Genomic DNA, 22500 nt, shown 5'->3' on the forward strand with positions numbered 1-22500 from the left:
GGAGGAGGAGGAGGAGGAGGAGGAGGAGGAAAGGACTGGGGGGTCCCTGGTGCTCTCTGAGCTTGGCTGCTTTCTTGCAGACGTTTCATGACCCAACTAGGGAACATCATCAGTGCTAGAAGGGAGAGGGTGTTTGGAGTGGAGATAAGGAGAAAGGGGGGAAGGAGGAGGAAGAGGAAGGACTATGGAGCCCTTGATGCTCTGCACTGCAACCGCCGTAAATATGATTCACTTTTCAAGCATCCAAATGTAAATCAGGTGACCACAGTCCAAAGTCTGAAAAACAGTCATCCGTTTCTTTTTTCAGTCCCGTTGTAACTTCGAACCGTCACTAAACAAACTCTCGTAAGCCAAGGACTAGCCATAGTTTGAACAGCTGTCAGGAAGATGCTGCGTCTCATTGACGACCGCTGTTTTCTGTCTCTCCTGCTTCCTCCCTCCCCCTTTTAATCCCGCCTGTCCCTTCTCCTCTCCTGCTCCATCCTGTCTCGGGCGGTTCCGTAGGAGATTAACAACAACGAGCTGCACTTTAGCGAGAAGTGGTTCCACGGCAAATTGGGCGGGGGCCGCGACGGGCGCCAGATTGCCGAGCGGCTGCTGCACGAATACTGCACCGAAACCGGGGGCAAAGACGGCACTTTCCTGGTCCGGGAGAGCGAGACTTTTGTGGGCGACTACACCCTCTCTTTCTGGTAAGACACCCCAAAAATCGTGGACCGTCAAGACCGGGGATGCTAAGCGGTTGAGTCGAATTGAATAACATTTAAGATACAGGAGGATCTCGACAGACTTGAACACTGGGCGCTATCTAACAAAATGAAATTCAATGGTGAAAAAAGTCATGTTCTACATTTAGGCAAGAAAAACCAAATGTACAGGTATAGTATAGGGGGTACCTTGCTCAATAGTAGTAACTGTGAGAGGGACCTCAGAGTCCTAGTGGACAATCACTTAGATATGAGCCAGCCGTGTGCTGCAGCTGCCAAAAAGGCCAACACAGTGCTAGGCTGCATTAACAGAGGGATAGAATCAAGATCACGTGAAGTGTTAATACCACTTTACAAGGCCTTGGTAAGGCCACACTTGGAATACGGCATCCAGTTTTGGTCACCGCGATGTAAAAAAGATGTTGAGACTCTAGAAAGAGTACAGAGAAGAGCAACAGAGATGATTAGGGGACTGGAGACTAAAACATATAAGGAACGGTTGCTGGAATTGGGTATGTCTAGTTTAATGAAGAGAAGGACGAGGGGGGACAGGATAGCAGTCTTCCAGTATCTCAGGGGCTGCCCCAAAGAAGAGGGAGTCAAGCTATTCTCCTAAGCGCCTGAAGGCAGGACAAGAAGCAACGGAGGGAAACTGATCAAGGAGAGAAGCAATCTAGAATTAAGGAGAAATATCCTGACCGTCAGAACAATTAACCAGTGGAACAACCTGCCTCCAGAAGCGGTGAATACGCCAACACTGGAAGTTTTTAAGGAGAGACTGGACAGCCATTTGTCTGAAATGGTGTAGGGTTTCCTGCCTGAGCAGGGGGTTGGACTAGATGACCTCCAAGGTCCCTTCCAACTTTATTATTATTATTATTATTATTATTATTATTATTATTATTATTATTATTATTATTATTATTACTACTACTACTACTACTACTACTACTACTACTATTACTACTACTACTACAAGAAGAAGAAGGAGAAGGAGGAAGAGAAGAAGAAGAAAAAGAAGAAGAGGAAGAAGAAGAAGAAGAAGAAGAAGAAGAAAAAGAAGAAGGAAGAAGAAGAAGAAGAAGAAGAAGAGGAGGAGGAGGAGGAGGAGGAGGAGGAGGAGGAGGAGGAGAAGGAGAAGAAGAAGAAGAAGAAGAAGAAGAAGAAGAAGAAGAAGAAGAAGCAGCAGCAGCAGCAGCAGCAGCAGCAGCAGCAGCGATTTGCTAACCCAGGGCAGTGGTTAATTCTAGGGGTGGGGGGGGCTGAGGGATGCAAAATGGGGCAGGGCTTCACACAACTGGAAGGAGCAAGTATGAAAAATGGTCCTAAGTCACGTTTTCCAGTGCCGTTGTCATTTCAGTCGCCAAACAAACTGTTGTAACCGCAAGGTAGGAAAATGTGGAAATTTGGGACATTGGAATCCCTCCTTTTCATCTCCGCCGCCGTTTTTTTTACAGGCGTTCCAGCCGGGTCCAACATTGCCGCATCCACTCCCGGCAAGAAGCCGGCGCTACCAAGTTCTACCTGACCGACAACCTGGTTTTCGACAGCCTCTACAGCCTCATCTGCCATTACCGTGAGGTTCCGCTGCGCTGCAACGAGTTCGAGATGCGCCTGACCGATCCGGTGCCTCAGCCCAACGCTCACGAGAGCAAGGAGTGAGGAGCCAGGGCTTCCCTCCCCTTCCTTTGCCCTCCCCTCCCCTTCCCTCTCCTTCCCCTCCCCTTCATCCAGTTCAATCTTGACGAGTGTGTCCTTCCGAGATCGGTAAAATGAGGATCCAGATTGTTGGGGGGCAACAGGCTGACTCTGTAAACCGCTTAGAGCCGGGGTCCCCAACCTGTGGGCCATGGCCCACTATCGGGCCCACTATCGGGCCACGGTGTGCTGGCCACGGAAGAGGCTGGCCAGTGCACGGACATACGTGTGTGCGTAGACTCACCCTCCCACTCACGCTAGCGCCGCCGCCGCGACGCAAACAGCACCGCGCGGCGAAAACGGGGGTGTTAGCGAGTGTCACGCGGGTGCTAGCAGTGCCCCGTTTGTGACACCCGTGCTCGCGGGCCTCTTTGTGCACGTACACCTCACCCTGTGAAATGCTTCCCTCTCCATTTCCGTCCGGCCTGTCAATCAAGAAAGATTGGAGACCTATGGCTTAGAGAGAGAGCTGTGAAGCGGTATATAAGTCTACGTTAGGGGTCTTCAAACTTGGCCCTTTTATGACTTGTGGACTTCAACTCCCAGAATTCCTCAGCCAGCATGCCTGGGAGTTGAAGTCCACAAGTCATGAAGGGGCCACAGTTCCCCCATGCTGGCAGAGGAATTCTGGGAGTTGAAGTCCACGAGTCATGAAAGGGCCAAGTTTGAAGACCCCTGATATAGACTTTAAGAGGAGTGGACTTCAACTCCCAGAATTCCTCAGCCAGCATGCCTGGCTGAGGAATTCTGGGAGTTGAAGTCCACGAGTCATGAAAGGGCCAAGTTTCAAGACCCCCGGTCTGGATCCAAGCCCGCAGTTTCATCAAAATGGCCGACTGAGGAATTCTGGGAGTTGAAGTCCACCAGTCATAAAAGGGCCAAGTTTCAGGGCCCCTGGTCTAAGTGCTATTGCTATTTTTTAATAAAATGGGGCAGAGTCTGGATCGTTGGTGGAGAGCCTTTCCTAGCAGATCTGTGAGACCTTCACCCTTCGGTCTTGTGTGTATGTGTGTGTGTGTGTCTGAATTGGCGCCTCTTCTCTCCTCCCAGGTGGTACCATGCCAACCTCACCCGCCTGCAGGCCGAGCACATGCTGATGCGGGTGCCCAGGGACGGCGCCTTCCTGGTGCGCAAGCGAAGCGAGGCCAACTCCTACGCCATCTCCTTTCGGTGAGTGTGGCCAGCTGCCCCAAAGACCCAGGGCTACATAGCAGGCTTGTAAACAATTTGTTTAGTGACCCTCCGAAGTTACAACGGCACTGGAAAAAAAGGGACTTACCACCATTTTTCACACTTACGGCATTCCCCATGATCAATCACCAGGCAAATGTGAGTTCTAGTCCTACCTTAGGCATGAAAGCCAGCTGGGTGACTTTGGGCGAACCATCAGGCGACTGTGAGTTCTAATCCCGCCTTAGGCATGAAAGCCAGCTGGGTGTCTTTGGACCAACCACCAGGTGACTGTGAGTTCTAGTCCCGTCTTAGGCATGAAAGCCAGCTGGGTGACTTTGGACCACCTACCAGGCGACTGTGAGTTCTAGTCCTACTTTAGCCATGAAAGATGGCACGGTGTCTTTGGACCAACCACCAGGCGACTGTGAGTTCTAGTCCTGCCTTAGGCATGAAAGCCAGCTGGGTGACTTTGGACCAACCAGCAGGCAACTGTGAGTTCTAGTCCTACTTTAGCCACGAAAGGTGGCAGGGTGTCTTTGGACCAACCACCGGGCGACTGTGAGTTCTAGTCCCGTCTTAGGCATGAAAGCCAGCTGGGTGACTTTGGGCCAACCACAAGGCGACTGTGAGTTCTAGTCCTACTTTAGCCATGAAAGATGGCACGGTGTCTTTGGACCAACCACCAGGCGAGTGTGAGTTCTAGTCCCGCCTTAGGCATGAAAGCCAGCTGGGTGACTTTGGACCAACCACCAGGAGACTGTGAGTTCTAGTCCTACTTTAGCCATGAAAGGTGGAAGGGTGACTTCGGGCCAACCGCCAGGCGACTGTGAGTTCTAGTCCCACCTTAGGCATGAAAACTAACTGTGTAACTTTGGGCTAGTCCCTCTCTCTCCGCCCAACCCACCTCACAGGGTGGTGGTTGTGGGGAAAATCGGAGGAGGGAGTTGTGCTGGATATGTTTGCCGCCTTAGACTGTGTGTAAAAATAATAAAGGCCGGGTATAAATAAATAGACGGGAGAGGGTGAGGAAGAGCCTAAAGATTCCCTCACCTTGATTCTCTTTGTCATAAGAAGGAGGGACAGGGAAACACGATCAAATTTCCGTTTCGACACCCCTCCGACCGCAACGCCGAGTTTCCACAATTAGCCTGTTTGTGTCCCAAAGGGCGGGACCCTTTCCCTGCTCCTCTCCTTGACCTAACCTGGTCTGCGGACCCTCTCTCGGCCTTCTTTCCCCCGCAGGGCCGAGGGGAAGATCAAGCACTGCCGGGTCCAGCAGGAAGGGCGGCTTTTCACGCTGGGCAGCTCGGCCGAATTCGAGAGCCTGCTTGACCTGGTCAGCTACTACGAGAAGCACCCGCTCTACCGCAAGATGAAGCTGCGGTACCCCATCAACGAGGAGACCTTGGAGAGGATGGGCACGGCGGTGAGGGGTCCCTCTGCCCGGCCCCCCCTGGGCCACTTTAAGACGCCTGGACTTCAACGCCCGGCTTTCCCCAGCCAGCACGGCTTCCCTTTTCTGCCAGCCCGATCTGTTCTTTTCACACAAAAAAGTAGAGGGAGGGAGAAGGAAGGAGAGAAAAGAAAGGAAGGAAGGGAAAAGGAAGGAAGGAAGGAAGGAAAGGAGAGGGAAGGAAGGAAGGAAGGGAGAAGGAAGAAGAAAAAAAGAAGGAAGAGAAGGAAGGAAGGGAGAAGGAAGAAGAAAAAAAGAAGAGAAGGAAGGAAGGGAAAAGGAAGGAGAGAAAAGAAAGAAGGGGGAGGAAGGAAGGAATGGATGGATGGAGAGAAAAAGGAAAGAAGGAAGGAAAGGAAAAGGAAGGAAGGAAAGAGGAGAGAAGGAAGGAAGGAATGGAGAGAAAAGGAAGGAAAGAAGGAAGGGATGGAGAAGGATGGAGAGAAAAAGGAAAGAAGGAAGGAAGGAAAGGAGAGAAAAGGAAGGAAAGAAGGAAGGAGAGGAAAGAATAGGAAGGAAGGGAGAAGAAAGAGAAAAAGGAAGGGGAGGAAGGATGGAATGGAGAAGGATGGAGAGAAAAAGGAAAGAAGGAAGGAAGGAAAGAGAAACGGAAGGAAGGAAAGGAAGGAGGAAAGAAAAGGAAGGAAGGGAGAAGGAAGGAGAGAAAAGAAAGGAAAGAAAGAAGGAAGGGAAAAGGAAGGAAGGCCCAATCCTCCCTGATTTCCCCCCAAACCCAGCATTAAATTTATTTCTGCTGGAATAAATACAGAGGCTGAGCAGTGAATCAGCAAGAGATTGGACTACCTGCCTGGAGTGTTGTTATTTCTGATTAGGTCTGCACAGACAGGATGAAATCCTAAAACCCCATCATATAGATCTGCCTCTTTCTCATTTAGAAATTATTTTCTAACTGGCTCGGCCTAATGGAGGCGTTAGAGAAATAGCAGTAGAGTAGTAACAACAAGAACACACAGCAGAGAGTAGTTTGCAGAAGGAGTGAGAATTTATTTTCAGTCTGGCCTAATTTTTTACTTGATGCACTAGTCCAGGGGCCTTCAAACTTGGCCCTTTTATGACTTGTGGACTTCAACTCCCAGAATTCCTCACCCAACATGGCTGGCTGAGGAATTCTGGGAGTTGAAGTCCACAAGTCTTAAAGTTGCCAAGTTTGAAGACTCCTGCTTTAAGCTTTTAGTCACTAACTCAGGGGTCTTCAAACTTGGCCCTTTGATGACTTGTGGATTTCAACTCCCAGAATTCCTCAGGCAGGCATGTTGGCTGAGGAATTCTGGGAGTTGAAGTCCACAAGTCATAAAAGGGCCAAGTTTGAAGACCCCTATTATAGGAGTGGACTTCAACTCCCAGAATTCCTCAGCCAGCGTGCCTGGCTGAGGAATTCTGGGAGTTGAAGTCCACTCCTCTTAAAGGATTTTTATCTCCCTGTGTATTGGGGGTCTTCTTCCATGTTGGGGGTCCTTAGCAATGGGGTGGAGCAGTGTGGCTCAATCTCAGCCACCCTCAGGATGGGTGGACTTCGTGTCCCAGAATTCACAGCTGGCTGGGGAATTCTGGGAGTTGAAGTCCACAAGTCTTAAAAGTCCCTAGAATGGGAAAACCCTTCTTTTAAAAAATGGGGCCACGTGTTCTAGTCACGAATCTCTTTCTTTCCTGACAGGAACTGGATTATGGGGCGCTGTACGAGGTGAGGAGTCCTCACTTTTACGTGGAGGCCAACAAGATGCCGGTGGCCAGAGTAAGTGGGCGAGACTGGGGGTTATTTCTACACTTTGCTTATTGCAATCCTAAGAATAGATATAGCCACTTTCCCCCCAAGGTGCCTTTTCCTAAAGGCAAACTGGACTTTCTTTGCTTTTTTTTCCTTGAAAACGTTTCGCTTCTCACCTCAAGAAGCTTTTTCCGTTCATGAAGAACTGAAGAAGCTTCTTGGATGAGAAGCGAAAGCTTTTCAAGGGGGGAAAAAAACCAAGACAGCCTCTGGATTTTGATCACACGACCGCAGGGAGGCTGCGACGGTCGCAAGTGTGAAAATTGGTCCCGAGTCCCTTTTTTCAGTGAGTTAGGACCATTTTTTCAAACGTGCGACCTTTGCAGCGTGCAATTCGCACTCAGAGTCTTGACAACTGACTCACATTTATGACGGTCGCAATGTCCCGGGGGAACATGTGATCCCCACTGGCGACCTCCCGACCAGCAGGATCCGTGGGGAACCCAGATTCACTTAACAACCGTGTAGACTGACTTAACAAACCGCAGGGATTCGGTTTAGGACCGCAGTAAGAAAAGCCGTAAAGCGGGGCAAAACTCCCTGAACAAATGTCTCCCTTAGCAACATAAATTATTCTTGGGTCAAGGGTGGTTGTAAATGGAAGACTACCGGGACCGACTTTTTTTCTCTTTGCAGTGTACCGTAAAGGCCTTGTACGACTACAAAGCCCAGCGAGAAGACGAACTGTCCTTCTGCAAACAAGCCATCATCCACAACGTGGACAAGCAGGACGGCGGATGGTGAGTCCCAGATGAATTAGGAGAGAGGAAGAACTTCAAGTCTCCTTGGCTAGACTGGTCCGAACTAGCCAGGAATCTCAGCTCAGGGAGAAACGGCCCCCAAATGTAACAGAAGAACAGAGTTGGAGGGATACCTCGGAGGTCATCTAGTCCAACCCCCTGCTCAGGCAGGAAACCCTACCTATCCCATTGCAGACCAAGGGCTGTCCAGTCTCTTCTTAAAGACCTCCAGGGTTTCGGAAGAGATGACAAGGGTGGCCTCCCTTAATTTAAAGATGGTACGGCCCCTTTAGGACTTGTGGACTTCAACTCCCAGAATTCCTGAGTCAGCCATGCTGGGAGTTGATGTCCACGAGTCTTAAAGGGGCCGTAATTCCCCCACCTCTGCCTTAATGGAAGGCCCATTACAGCAGGGGTCTCCCACCTTTTTGTGTTGGCGGCCCGGTGGGAGAGGGAGGAGCAGGTGCCTTACGCGCGCATGCGCAAATGTGAATGTGGCCACATGTGCGTGCGCACGTACAAACATGCTGCGAGCATGCGCGTTAGGTTCTCAGTGACAGTGGTGCCTGTGTGAGGCTTGTGCCACTGCCTCCAGGCTTGCGGTGATGCCAGCCACATGTGCATGCGCACGTACAAACAGGCTGCGAGCATGCACACCACGCAGATGGGGCTGTGAGCATGCGCAGGAGGCTCTCAGCGACAGTGGCACCTGTGTGAGGCTTGTGGTGCCACCGCCTCCAGGCTTGCGGCGATGCTAGCCACATGTGCATGTACACGTACAAACAGGCTGCGAGCATGCGCACCACGCAGATGGGGTTGCGAGCATGCGCGTGGGGCTCTCAGCGACATTGGCGCCTATGTGAGGCTTGTGGTGCCACCGCCTCCAGGCTTGCGGCGATGCCACATATGCGTGCGCACATACAAACAGGCTGCGAGCATATGCACCATGTGGATAGGGCTGCGAGCATGCACGTGAGGCTCTCAATGACAATGGCGCCTTGTGCCACCGCCTCCAGGCTCGCGGCGATGCTACCACCAGTGCGAGGATCGTGCTGTGGCCTGCAGCAATGCCACCCCCGGCGCAAGGATCATGCTGCCACCCCCACGCGAGGATCACACCATGGTCCACCTGGCGCTTGTGGCGCTTCCGCCCTCCGTGCATTACTAGTGACGCGGCTGCTGCCCGCACATTTGCGGCAACAGTGGCACAAGGGGGGGGTTGAGCATGCGCACACGCATGTGCACTGCCCAGCTACTCATGCGGCCCGGTAGTGGGTTGGACACCTCTACATTACAGATAGTCCTTGACTTATAAGTGTTCAGGTAGCGACTGTTCTACGTTGCAATAGCACTGGAAAAAAAAAAGAGTAATAACCAGCATTCGTAGTTAGAATCGTCGCTGCATCCTCACCTTCTCGTGATATAAATCCGGGCGCTTGGCAACTGGCGCATGTTTACAATTGTCGTAGTGTCCTGGGTTTGTGCAGTCGCCAGTTGTGACCTTCTCCGCCGGCTTCTGAAATAGGGGAAGTTGTATTTGCTTAACAGCGTCACAACTCACTTCACAACCGCCGTGATTCATTTAACGGCCATGGCGGAAACTGGTCGTAAAATCAGGCACGACTCCCTTAAGCATCACCTTGCTCCGCGGTCCAAATCCCAAAGGTGGAGGAATACCTTTACAGGTGCACACCAGAGGCTGCGACGGGAAGGAACGTGTTGTTGCCTTTCCTGTTTTGCTTTGTGCCATTGTGTATTGCGTTGTCGCAATCCCCAACTCCGTTTCTTCTCCGTGCCAGGTGGCGAGGCGATTACGGCGGGAAGAAGCAGCTCTGGTTCCCGGCTAACTACGTGGAGGAGATCCTGAGTGCCTCCGTGCCGGAGCAGGACGAAGCGGTGAGTTTTCCAAGCTATGGAGAATGTAGGGTAGACAAGCCATGTTGGCTTGATCCTGGCTAGCTTCCCATCGCCCTTTCCCTCTAGGAGGGTGGAACTCCACCCACCCCATCTAGAAGAACCGAAGAACCGCACATCCATTTTTGTTTGAGAAGGGAGTTCAGAGACAGGCAGTATAATTAAGCCCCAAATTTCTGTCGCTAAACGAGACAGTTAAGTGAATTTTGCTCCTTTTTGCGACCTTTCTTGCCATAGTTGTTAAGTGAATCACTGCAGTTCAGGTTGTAAAGCGAATCTGGCTTCACCTCGTTTGACGGAAGGTTGCCAAAGGGGATCATGTGACCCCGAGACGCTGCAACCGTTATAAGTACCAGTCAGTTGCCAAGCGCCTGAATTTTGATTCTGTGACCTATGGGGAGGGTGCGACGGTCGTAAGTCTGAAAAACGTCCCTTTTTTCCCAGTGCTATTTTAACTTTGAACGGTCACTAAACGAAATGTGGTAAGTCAAGGTCTGCCTGGATTAAGCCAATAACTCTTTCTTGAAAATAAGAACAGTTGATGTTGCTTACATCATCTGTTAAAACGGTTTATTTTCTCCACTTTTCCGGAAATGAATAAATTTGAGCACATCTGTTTATTTTTACGAGTCTCAGTATTTTCCGGAGAGAATTCCTCCAGTGAAGGCTGAATAAATTAATGACTGCAACGAACCTTGCTTGATTGTTGGTTTTTGCATAGTGAATTTGATTCCACAGTGTGGACTTCAACTCCCAAAACTCGGACCACACGTTTTCTGAATAGTTTTTATCCCAGAGCTGTAATTACACTCAACAACGAACTAAAGGGCCACCATTGGTGAACTGTTGGACAGTATTACTTGGTCTGTTGCGTGGATGTTTGGGTGGTTTTAGGGGTGGGGAATTGTGGGGGGGTGGGAGTGTGTTTGGGGATTATGTGTGGGGGACTTGGTCTTTGGTGTCAAGTAAATTTCGTTGTATGTGTATATTGCATGCACTTGCAATGGCAATAAAGATATTAATTAATTAATTAAGGTTGCCCAGGTTTAAAACACACTGGTTTAAAAACTATCAGAGCAGTCAATGAACAGAAGTGACATTATTAAAAATGTAGACAGGCGTTTTGTTGCCTTTTAACCTTTCTGCCCTCCCCTTTTCTCTTTTCTTCCCCCTCCCCGCCTCCCCCCCAGTCCGTGGAGAACAGCCCTTTGGGCAATTTCCTGAAAGGGTTCATTGACGTCCCCTCGTGCCACGTGGGTGAGTGTCTTGCGCCGAGCTTCCGTGGCTGGCGGTGAGTAAGGGAGCACCTCGACGGAGGGCATTTGGGCACCCGGGCCTCTTTTGTAGGGCCTGGGGGTCTGGCGCCATTTTTATGGAGCCTGCTCTATTATTTTATTTTTATTTTATTTTATTTTTATTTTATTTTTATTTTATTTTTATTTTATTTTTATTTTATTTTATTATTTTATTTTATTTTTATTTATTTTATTTTATTTTATTTTATTTTATTTATTTTATTTATTTTATTTATTTTATTATTTTATTTTATTTTATTTTATTTTATTTTAGTATTTTATTTTAGTATTTTATTTTTATTTTATTTTATTTTATTTTTATTTTATTTTAGTATTTTATTTTATTTTATTTTAGTATTTTATTTTAGTATTTTATTTTTATTTTATTTTAGTTAGTATATTATTTTATTTCATTTTGTTATTTTACTTTATTTTAGTATTTTTGTTTTAGTATTTTATTTTCTTTCAGTATTTTATTTTATTTAGTATTTTATTTTTATTTTATTTTATATTTTATTTTATTTTAGTATTTTGTTTTAGTATTTTATTTTATTTTAGTACTTTATTCATTTTATTTTATTTACTTTTATTTTATTTTATATTTTATTTTATTTAGTATTTTATTTTATTTAGTTTTATTTTATTTAGTATTTTATTTATTTTATTTTAGTATTTTATTTCATTTTATGCTATTTATTTTATGTTATTTTATTTTTATTTTAGTATTTTGTTTTATTTTATTATCTTTTTTATTTTATTATTTTATTATTTTTTATTTCATTATTATTTTTATTTTATTTTTATGCATTATTTTATTTATTTTATCTTTTTATTTTATTTATTTTATCTTTTTATTTTATTTTATGTATTATTTTATTATTTTATTTTTAGATAGTTTGCAACTCACGACCATTTGTTTAGTGACCTCTTGGAGTTACCACAGTATCAAAAAAAAGGGACTTGCGACCGTTTTTCACACTTATGACCGTTGCAGCATCCCTGGGGTCACGTGATCAAAATTTGGATGCTTGGCAACTGACTCGTATTTATGACGGTTGCAGCAGTCCAAGGTCATGCAAAGTCAATGGGGAAGCCAGATTCTCTTAACAATCTCACATAACAGAATAACAGAGTTGGAAGGGACCCTTGGAGGTCTTCTAGTCCAACCTCGTGCTCAAGTAGGAAATGTTATACCATTTCACACCCATGGCTGTCCAGTCTCTTTTTTAAAACTGTGTTACTACCTTAACAACTGCGGCAAGATAGGTCATGAAATGGGTCAAAACTCCCTCGACTGTCTTGTTTAGCAACGGAAAACATGGCTTCAATTGTAATCTGGCTTCTCCATTGTCGGAAGGTCGCAAAAGGGGATCCCGTGACTCTTAAGACACTGCAACCGTCATACGTACGTGCCAGTTGCCAAGCGTCTGAATTTTGTTCACGTGACCACGGGGGATGCTGCAACGGTCGTAAGTGCGAAAAACGGATATAAGTCATTTTTTTTCAGTGTCGTTGTAACTTTGAACAGGTCACTAAACAAATGATTGTAAGCAGTGGTGGGATTCAAATATCTGAACAACCAGTTCTCTTATTCAATGCGGGCCTGGGCCTCCGATGCCTTGAACGGACTTCCAGAAGTGGCATCCATGCACTTCCAATGGGCCGTTCTAGGCCTGAGAGGCCTCCTCCAAGTCTCCGAGGCCTAGAACAGACTTCTGGAAGTGGCATCCACGCACTTCCGGTGGGCTGTTCTAGGCCTGGGAGGCCTCCTCCAGGCCTCTGAGGCCTAGAACGGACTTCCGGAAGTGGCACCCACGCACTTCCAATGGGCCGTTTTAGACCTGGGAGGCCTCCTCCAGGCCTCCGAGACCTAGAACGGACTTCCAGAAGTGGCATCCATGCACTTCCGGTGGGCTGTTCTAGGCCCGGGAGGCCTCTTCCAGGCCTCCAAGGCCTAGACTAGACTTCCGGTAGCCAGACTGTTCTCCAAAATCAGGTAAATGTAGCTACCGGTTCTCCTGAACCGGTGAGAACCAGCTGAATCCTACCACTGGTTGTAAGTCTGACAGATGACAGAGTCGCTGTTGTTGAAGACTACCAGTGATTTTTGTGCAACAAACCAGTCCATCATTGTTCTTTTTAAGTCGTCGTGCCCCTTTTTGGGGAGAGCCGCAACCCTCTCTCCACGCCCCGCATGCTCCCGACCCCTGTCCTGCATTGGGGGGGCCTCTTTCAGTAAAGCCGCCCCTCTGATGTCCTTGTAGTTATCTCCAAAGACGCCAGGAGCCCCAAACCCTTTGTCTTCACCATCCATTCTCAGCAGATGACCCACCCATCCCAGTCGCTGGATGTTGCCACCGATTCTCTGGAGGAGCTGAACGACTGGGTGGCCAAGATCCGGGAGGTCACGCAGAACGCAGACGCCAGGGTGAGTCTCCGCCCGACGGGAGGTTCTGGCCAGAGATCCGGGTTGCTCAGGTTTTAGGCGGGCTCCACCAGGCGCTAGTTGCAGTTGTGAAGTCTTGCAACTTTTGGAAAGTTGGTCCTGGGGTCAGAGGTGACGGGAGGGCACTTGGGATGCACTCAAGGGCTGTGGAATGGAGTGGAGTGGAGTGGAGTGGAACGGAATGGAATGGAGCAAAGTAGAGTACAATACAGGACAGTACAATACAATATAATAAAATACAATACAATAATGAATGGAATGGAATGGAATGAAGTGGAGTAGAGTGTAGTAGAGTAGAGTAGAGTAGAATAGAAAATATGGAATAGAACAGAACAGAACAGAATAGAATAGAATAGAAAAAATGGAATGGAATGGAATACAATACACTACACTACACTACACTACAATACAATACAATACAATACAATACAATACAATACAATACAATACAATAATAATAGAACAGAACAGAATGTTAGAGTTGGAAGGGACTTTGGAGGTCTTCTAGTCCAACCCCCTGCTCAGGCAGAAAACCCCATACCATTTCGGACAAATGGCTTTTTCTGTCTCCGTTGACCAAGGTGCCTCATGGAAGAAGATCAGCTCCAAATATTTCAACCGGGGTTCTTGCCCTCTAAAAAAGCCCCCAAATATAAACTACTCCTGTTATCAGAGTCTGGCCCAGCTCCTTAGAATTTGGTCAAGGCAGTTCTGGATGTTCCTTCTAGACCTGCCCATCCTTTGACTTTAGGTGGTGAAATCCTTCTTGGTTTCTCCTCTGGGAGAAGAATTGACTAACTACTAATAGGTGTCGTGGAAAATCCCAATGAAAAAGACAAGAGACAGCAGCACAAAACAATAATTCTTACTTTAAGATTCAGAGGTTTATTTTGCTAATAATTTGAAACGTAGTAAGCATAACCACACGACATCACTTACATTAATAACCCATTGCAATGAGGTCCACTGGCATAGCAATTTCCAAAAGGACAGCTGTAGGCCAAGGGCAAATCAATCAGGTCCAGTCCCAACCCTTTGCTCTGTTATGTGCGCCTGTGTATGGAGGGGTGGGACACATGGTCTCCAGATGTCTCCTGATTGGGATCTGTCTGTGTCATGTGCAGATGCAGGAAGGGAAGATCATGGAACGGAGGAAGAAGATCGCCCTGGAGCTCTCAGAACTGGTCGTTTATTGCCGCCCGGTGCCTTTTGACGAGGAGAGTAAGTTGCCGTGTCCTGTCATCCCGACTTCTTTTTCACTACAGGCTGGCCTTTCCCCGTTTTATGACCTTTCTTGTCGCAGTCGTTAAGGGAATCACCACAGTTGTCAAGTCAGTGACACAGTTTTTAAAAAGAGACTGGACCACTTCACGGTTGTGTTACTAGCTTGACAACTGCAGTGGTTCCCGTAACAAATTATGGGAAGAAAGGTCGTAAAATGAGGCAAAACTCAGTGGCTGTCTCGCTTAGCAACCAAAATTTTGTTGGGCTCGTAACTGGAGGACTTCCCGTATTCCCCCTCCCCACTCTGCAGGGGTGGCACTGAGCCGCAGCGGATTCCTTGACCCGTTTTCCTTTCCAGAGATCGGCACGGAGAAAGCCTGTTACCGGGACATGTCTTCCTTCCCGGAGACGAAGGCGGAGAAATACGCCAATCGCAGCAAGGGGAAAAAATTTCTCCAGTACAACCGGCGACAACTGAGCCGTGTGTACCCCAAGGGGCAGCGCCTCGACTCCTCCAACTACGACCCGTTGCCGATGTGGATCTGTGGCAGCCAGTTAGTGGCCCTCAACTTCCAGACGCCTGGTAAATTAATCGTGATATTTAACGTTTTAACGCTGTAGATCAGGGATCTCCAAAGCTGGCCTCTTTAAGACATGTGGATTTCAACATCTCTTTTAAGAGAATGATAAATTAGGGGGGGACCTTTCTGGGTTTCTTCCTCCACCCGTTATGCAGCTGTAGGCTATGCCGGCTCTTATCTGACCCCCAGGCCAGAGGTCTCCAACATTTCCGGGCTCACGGCCGGAGGGAAGGAGAGCAGTTTCCAAATTGGTGCACACACGCGCAGACACAAATGGGGGCCGCTGCACAGGCACGGCACTAGCGGCCCCATTCGTGCATGCACGAATGGGCCACGCACAGCTGCCCGGCACTAGCAGCCCCATACATGCACGTGCGCATATGCAAACGGGACTGCGAGCGCGAGTGGGAGTATGCGCGTCCACGTGCGTGCACCGGCCAGCCATTGCCACGGCCTACTAGCCAAGAGGCCATGGCCCAGTAGTGGGCCACGGCCCTGTTCTGTCCCAGCCTACGTGAGTCCTTGTTAAGCTTCTCTTCCAACAAGCAGGCTGGAACCACAGGAAAAAACCAACCCCCTTTTATTATTCACAGACCTGAGTCCATGTCCAAGGCAAACAAACACACAGTCCACAGACACTCGATTCCTCAACACAAATGGCTGCCTTCGGCCACCAGCACCTCCCAGACCTTCCCTTTTATTATGCAGCCTAGGCATGGCTTCCTAATGCCTTCTCCTTTGCCTTTGGAGCTGCCCCATTGCATTCCTCTGTCCTACTCGCTTCTCTTGCCTGCGCATTCATGCATCCGGGATTTGTCCCAGCTGTTCTTCATCACTGTCCAACTCAGGCTCCCAGCACAGCTGTGTCTCAGCCTGAGCGCGAGTAGAGGGGCTGGGCTCCTCGTCCGACTGTAAGTCTTGGAGATCCTCAGAGCCTTCTTCTGACTCTGATGTCACTCCAGGCCCCTCCTCCTCCTCTGAGTCCTCTGACTCAGCTGCTGGGTCCCCTGGCTGGCGAGGAATCACAACAGGCCCATAGGTTGGGGACCCCTACCCTAGGCAGCCTCTCTTTCCTCCGTCTCCCCAGGCCTTTCACACATACCATTACGTTCTCCAAAGGTCCTTTGTCCCCTGCTCTGACCTCCCGGGGTCCCCTTCAGCTGTTCTGTCCTCTGACTCCCGATTTGTCCCTCCTTCCAGACAAACCGATGCAGCTGAACCAGGCGCTCTTCATGCTGGGTGGGCGCAGCGGCTACGTCTTGCAGCCGGACATGATGCGGGACGATCTCTTTGAGCCTTTCAACAAGAGCAGCCTGAAGCACGTGGAGCCCATCACCGTCCAGCTGCAGGTCAGACAGCTGGGACCTCCCGGGATGCCGCCCTGCCCTCTGGCTTGGCCACCGCTTGTTTTTGCGGGTCCCGCCTTGCCCGCCTAACCCAGCCCGTTCTTCCTCCTCTCTCCAGATCTTAGGGGCCCGGCACCTGCCCAAAAACGGCCGCAGCATCGTTTGCCCCTTTGTGGAAGTGGAGGTGTGCGGCTCGGAGTTCGACAACGGCAAAAACAAGACGGATGTCGTAGGTAGGAAATCGGGACTGCGTCGTGTCTTGCAGGTTTGTCTGAATGACAGCCAAAGCTTCAACCGGCAGGAGATGTGTGTTCACCGATGTTGGAGAGGGAGGTTTGCTTTGGCCCTAAACCTTCTCTTTCGTGGAGCCACACCTGGCCAGGTGCATCAGGGACCACCTGGATGCCCCTCGATCAACTGAGCAAATTCAGAATCGCTGAGGGTCCCCCAGGCTGCTTTAGACAGAGTCCCAGGCAAGGAGTCTCCAAAATAGGAGAGCGGGAGTCTCTCTCCTTCCTTCCAGTAGTCTTCCCATCATGCCGCTGGGTTGGAGGCAAGAGGGTGGAAGAGGTCCCAGCTGGAGCCATTTCTGCAGCTCAGAGAGTCCTCCGGGTTGGGTGGGGCCAAACCTGCCAACTAGGTGGTGATGATGATGATGATGATAGCCAGTTTAGTCTAGTGGTCAAAACGTTGGTCCAAGAACTAGGAGACTGTGAATTCTAGTCCTACGTTAGGCATAAAAGCCGGCTAGGTGACTTTGGCCCAATCACCGGGAGATGGTGAGTTCTAGTTCTCCCTTAGTCATGAAAGCCAGGTAAATGACTTTAGACCAATCACAGGGCGACTGGGAGTTCTAGTCCTGCCTTAGGCATGAAAGTCAACTAAATGACTTTAGGCCAACCACCAGGAGACGGTGAGTTCTAGTCCTGCCTTATTGCATGAAAACCTGCTGGGTGACTTTGCCCCAATCACCGGGAGATGGTGAGTTCTAGTTCTGCCTTAGGCATGAAAGCCAGGTAAATGACTTTAGGCCAATCACCAGGCGACTGGGAGTTCTAATCCCGCCTTAGACAAGAAAGCAATCAGAATAACTTTGGGCTAACCACCAGGAGACGGTGAGTTCTAGTCCCGCCTTAGGCATCAAAGCCAGCTAGGTGACTTTGGGCCAATCACTGGGAGATGGTGAGTTCTAGTGCTGCCTTAGACAAGAAAGCCATCATGATAACTTTGGGACAACCACCAGGAGACGGTGAGTTCTAGTCCCACCTTATTGCATGAAAACCTGCTGGGTGAGTTTGCCCCAATCACCGGGAGATGGTGAGTTCTAGTGCTGCCTTAGACAAGAAAGCCATCATGATAACTTTGGGCCAACCACCAGGAGACGGTGAGTTCTAGTCCCACCTTATTGCATGAAAACCTGCTGGGTGAGTTTGCCCCAATCACCGGGAGATGGTGAGTTCTAGTTCTGCCTTAGGCATGAAAGCCAAGTAAATGACTTTAGGCCAATCCCCAGGAGACTGGGAGTTCTAGTCCTGCCTTAGACAAGAAAGCCATCTGGATAACTTTGGGCCAATCACCAGAAGACAGAGAGTTCTAGTCCCGTCTTAGCTATGAAAGCCAGCTGGGAGACTTTGGCCAATCACCAGGAGACTGTGAGTTCTAGTCCCAATTTAAGCATGAAAGCTGGCTGGATGACTTTGGGCCAATCACTGGGAGACGGTGAGTTCTAGTTCTGCCTTAGGCATAAAAGCCAGATAGATGACCTTAGGCCAATCACGAGGAGACTGGGAGTTCTAGTCCCGCCTTAGACAAGGAAGCCGGCTAGTTGACTTTGAGCAAATCATTCCCTCTCAGCTCAACCTACCTCACAGGGTTGTTGTGGGGAAAATAGGAGAAGGAAGGTGCACTGCATATACTCGCCGTCTTGAGTTATTTGTAAAAACAACGAAAGCGGGATGTAAAATGAGTTAAGTAAATTTTGTTTAAAAAATGTGCCACGTCAGAATGGGCAAGAGTTGAAGTTGTCAAACGGGCTCTCGTGTGTGTGCGACAACCGGGTCCCAGTCCTGCCCCACTTTTACACAATGTGTAAATCTGTCACCCCCCACCCCACCCCGGCCAAGCGGGGTCTCCCACCCGCCGAGCAACTTAACGTGGACCTGCGCTGTGCTTCCTTCCCGCTCAGCCGACAACGGCCTCAACCCCGTCTGGCTGGTCAAGCAGTTTGTCTTCGACATCAACAACCCCGACTTTGCGTTTCTGCGCTTTGTGGTGTACGAGGAAGACATGTTCAGCGACCCCAACTTCTTGGCCCAGGCGACCTTCCCCGTCAAAAGCCTCAAAACAGGTATCGGCTCGCCCCCCTCTGTGTCCCCTCCCCTCAATTCTCCCAAATTGTGACCCCTGCAAAATTTGCTTGCTCCCCTTGGTAAGTCAACAGTGGGTCCCAACCTGCGACCATCCCAGCCGACTTCTGACAAGCAGAGTCAGTGGGGGGAAGCCAGGTTCATTTAGTGACTGCATGAGTCACTTAACACCTGCAGCAATTTAATAATAATAATAAAGGTGGAAGGGACCTTGGAGGTCATCTAGTCTGACCCCCTGCTCAGGCAGGAAACCCTATTACCATTTCAGATAAAGGGCTGTCCAATCTCTTCTTAAAAACTTCCAGTGTTGGAGAGAGGGAGGGAGGGAGGGAGGGAGGAAGGAAGGAAGGAAGGAAGGAATATAACAGAATAACAGATGGAAGGAGGGAGGGAGGAAAGAAGGAAGAAAGGAGGGAGAGAGGGAGGAAGGGAGGAAGGAAGGAAGTAATATAACAGAATAACAGATGGAAGGAGGGAGAGAGGAAGGAAGGAAGGAAGGAAGGAGGGAGAGAGGAAGGAAGGAGGGAGGGAGGGAAGGAGGGAGGGAGGAAGAAGGAAGGAAGATAACAGAATAACAGATGGAAGGGACCTTGGAGGTCATCTAGTCCAACCCCCTGCTCAGGCAGGAAACCCAATACCATTTCAGACAAATGGTTGTCCAGTCTCTTCTTAAAAACTTCCAGTGTTGGAGAGAGGGAGGGAGGAAGGAAGGAAGGAATATAACAGAATAACAGATGGAAGGAGGGAGGGAGGAAGGAAGGAAGGAAGGAGGGAGGGAGAGAGGAAGGAAGGAGGGGGGGAGAGAGGGAGGGAGGAAGGAAGGAAGGAAGGAAGATAACAGAATAACAGATGGAAGGGACCTTGGAGGTCATCTAGTCCAACCCCCTGCTCAGGCAGGAAACCCTATACCATTTCGGACAAATGGCTGTCCAGTCTCTTCTTAAAAACTCGCAGTGTTGGCGCATTCACCGCTTCTGGAGGCAGGTGGTTCCACTGGTTAATTGTTCTGTCAGGAAGTTTCTCCTTAGTTCTAGGTTGCTTCTCTCTTTGATGAATTTCCATCCATTGCTTCTTCTACTGCCTTCAGGCGCTTTGGAGAATAGCTTGACGGGGCAGCCCCTGCGATACTGGAAGGCTGCTATCCTGTCCCCCCTCGTCCTTCTCTTCATTAAACTAGACATTCACTTAATAACTTTGACAAAAAGGGTCATAAAATGGGCTAAAGACTCATTGAACAACTGCCTTGCTTAGCAATGGAAATCTGAATCTCAATTGTCGTAAGTCGAGGATTAGCTGTACCTGTAAGTCCTCCACTTACTGTCATGGTTCCAACAGATGAAACTCTTCAAAAGAACTTCGAGGCATTGTTTACCTTAAAGAATCTTTATTTTGAGTAGCATAATATCGGCACTGCATAATCGAAGCCAAAAACTGAATTCCCCTCCCCTGGGCACCTAGTATCAAAGCACAATTCCCTCCTCCAATTAGCAGTCATAAATCACATTCCCCAATTAGTTCGAATTGTGGGCTTCCTCTCCAGCTTTCCAGCCCAATTTCTTATCAGCTTTAGTTACAATAACCTTGATTCTCACACTAAGTTTAGTGTTGTTATGTCTAGCTGGACTCTTGTTCACATCCTCCCCCCCAGCATCATCTAACTCTAAAAGCAAAAGGGAAAAGATGGCTTCATTTCCCTCTGTTGTCAATGCAAAAACATCCGATGTTAGCAGCGTTGACACAACCGTTCATTTAGTGGCCGTTTGAAGTTACGGCAGCACTGAAAAAAGGGACTGTTTTTCACACTTAACGACCGCTGCAGCATCCCCGTTTGGTGACGTGATTAAAATTCAGACGTTTGGCCACTGATTCGTATTTATGGCGGTCGCAGCGTCCCGGGGTCATGTGATTCCCCTTTCGCAAACTTTTCACAAGCCTAGTGTCAACGCTGCAAATACTGTATATTCTTGCTTTGACAATATGCAGAGCTATCTGGCATTTTTATAGTTAAACCAGGCAGAAGGAGAAAAGAAACCAGAAGTAAATCACAACTTCCAAGTTCATTGGAAGATGTGAACCATGACCCCCAAAAAAGGTGGGAGGGAAATGCTTAGAATTATATGCATAGCGGAAAAGAAGCCAGTCCTAAGCATTTCCTCCATGTTGTGCTGACGTATCTTTAACATTAATAAATGCTTTTAGGAGTAAAAATGCCTGAAAGTCCTTTTAAGTGTTTCGTTAATCAGACGCATGACACCTAGTCAATGGGGAAGCCAGATTCACTTAACAACTGTGTGACTCAGTTGGCAACTGCAGCGATTTGCTTAATGACTGTGGCAAGAGAAGTCGTACAATGGGGCAAAGCTCACTTTAACAACCGCCTTGCTTAACAACAGATGTTTTTGGCGCTGCTTGAACTACAGGTAGACCAGTTGTGATTGTAAGTCAAGGACTTCCTGTAAATCGTTTGCTGCCCAGTTTTTGAACGAGATGCATTTAGGACTCTGCCCTCCATCTTTGTCTGCAGGATACCGGTCGGTGCCGCTGAAGAACAGCTACAGTGAGGATCTCGAACTGGCTTCTCTGCTACTCCATGTTGAGATCATCAATGCCAAGGTACGTTTGCAGGTCCTTCCGGAAAGGGCATCAGGGGGTTCCAGCATCTGAGCTGGGGGCCTGGCAGGGTTCAGCTAGCAAGTCCTGAAAAAGGAGACCACGTGAAATAATAATAATAATAATAATAATAATAATAATAATAACAACAACAACAACAACTAGTAGTAGTAGTAGTAACAGAATGGAATGGAATGGAACAGAACAGAACAGAAAATATGGAATGGAATCCAATGATGGCGAACTTTTCAGAGACCAAGTGCCCCAAAACTGGCCCCGCTCTGCCCCACCCCGCCTGCCCACAGGACCACTCACCGCCTCCAGGGCCTGCCGCAGATCACCCAGGCAGCCCAGCAGCACCATAGCAGCCACGCCCTCTGCCCGTGCCCCACAGCATCAACTGTGCGCGTTGGGGCGTGAGGGCAAAGTCTTGTCTACGCTGCCTGGCTGCCATGTCCTAGGCTGCGCTGCTCCGCGTGGGCCACGCTCAGGGGTGACTCTCCTCCAGGGGGGCTGCTGGAGAGGAGGGGGTCGCAGGGGGAGGCAAGGCTGGGACAATGGTATGTGTGCCCACAGAGAGGGCTCCGAGTGCCGCCTCTGGCACCCGTCCCATAGGTTCGCCACCACTGGAATAGACAATAGAATAGCATAGAATAGAACAGAAAGTAGAATAGAATAGAATACCATAGAATACCATAGAATACCATAGAATACCATAGAATAGAACAGAAAGTAGAATAGAATAGAACAGAACAGAACAGAACAAGGAATAAAATAAGTAATAGAATAGAACAGAATAGAATAGAAAAGAATGTAGAATAGAATAGGAATAGAAATAGAAATAGAATAGAACAGAACAGAACAGGACAGAACAAGGAATAAAATAAGTAATAGAATAGAATAGAACAGAACAGAATAGAATAGAATAGAATAGAATAGAATAGAAAAGAATGTAGAATAGAATAGGAATAGAAATAGAAATAGAATGGAGTAGAATAGAATAGAATAGAATAGAATAGAATACCATAGAATAGAACAGAAAGTNGAACAGAATAGAATAGAATAGAATAGAATAGAATAGAAAAGAATGTAGAATAGAATAGGAATAGAAATAGAAATAGAATGGAGTAGAATAGAATAGAATAGAATAGAATAGAATAC

At 48.3% G+C, this 22500-nt stretch overlaps 1 protein-coding gene across 1 annotated transcript in view; it reads left to right on the forward strand.

Moving 5' to 3' along the window:
• The window catches only part of LOC107298984 (1-phosphatidylinositol 4,5-bisphosphate phosphodiesterase gamma-1-like), a gene marked incomplete at its 5' end in the record, with an annotated part of 60621 nt that overhangs the window by 34664 nt on the left and 3457 nt on the right, over positions 1-22500 (forward strand). Inside the window, 15 exons of the mRNA XM_015828342.1 lie at positions 505-692; positions 2165-2365; positions 3456-3575; positions 4821-5004; positions 6707-6784; positions 7454-7557; positions 9357-9453; positions 10662-10728; positions 13031-13194; positions 14337-14433; positions 14795-15019; positions 16218-16366; positions 16482-16596; positions 18549-18710; positions 21254-21342. Coding sequence (XP_015683828.1) covers positions 505-692; positions 2165-2365; positions 3456-3575; positions 4821-5004; positions 6707-6784; positions 7454-7557; positions 9357-9453; positions 10662-10728; positions 13031-13194; positions 14337-14433; positions 14795-15019; positions 16218-16366; positions 16482-16596; positions 18549-18710; positions 21254-21342 — 2040 coding nt within the window. The remainder of the gene's footprint in view (positions 1-504; positions 693-2164; positions 2366-3455; positions 3576-4820; positions 5005-6706; positions 6785-7453; positions 7558-9356; positions 9454-10661; positions 10729-13030; positions 13195-14336; positions 14434-14794; positions 15020-16217; positions 16367-16481; positions 16597-18548; positions 18711-21253; positions 21343-22500) is intronic.

The sequence above is a fragment of the Protobothrops mucrosquamatus genome, unplaced genomic scaffold (genome assembly GCF_001527695.2).
Source record: "Protobothrops mucrosquamatus isolate PMUCROS unplaced genomic scaffold, P.Mucros_1.0 scaffold4411, whole genome shotgun sequence".
Classification (NCBI taxonomy): domain Eukaryota; kingdom Metazoa; phylum Chordata; class Lepidosauria; order Squamata; family Viperidae; genus Protobothrops; species Protobothrops mucrosquamatus.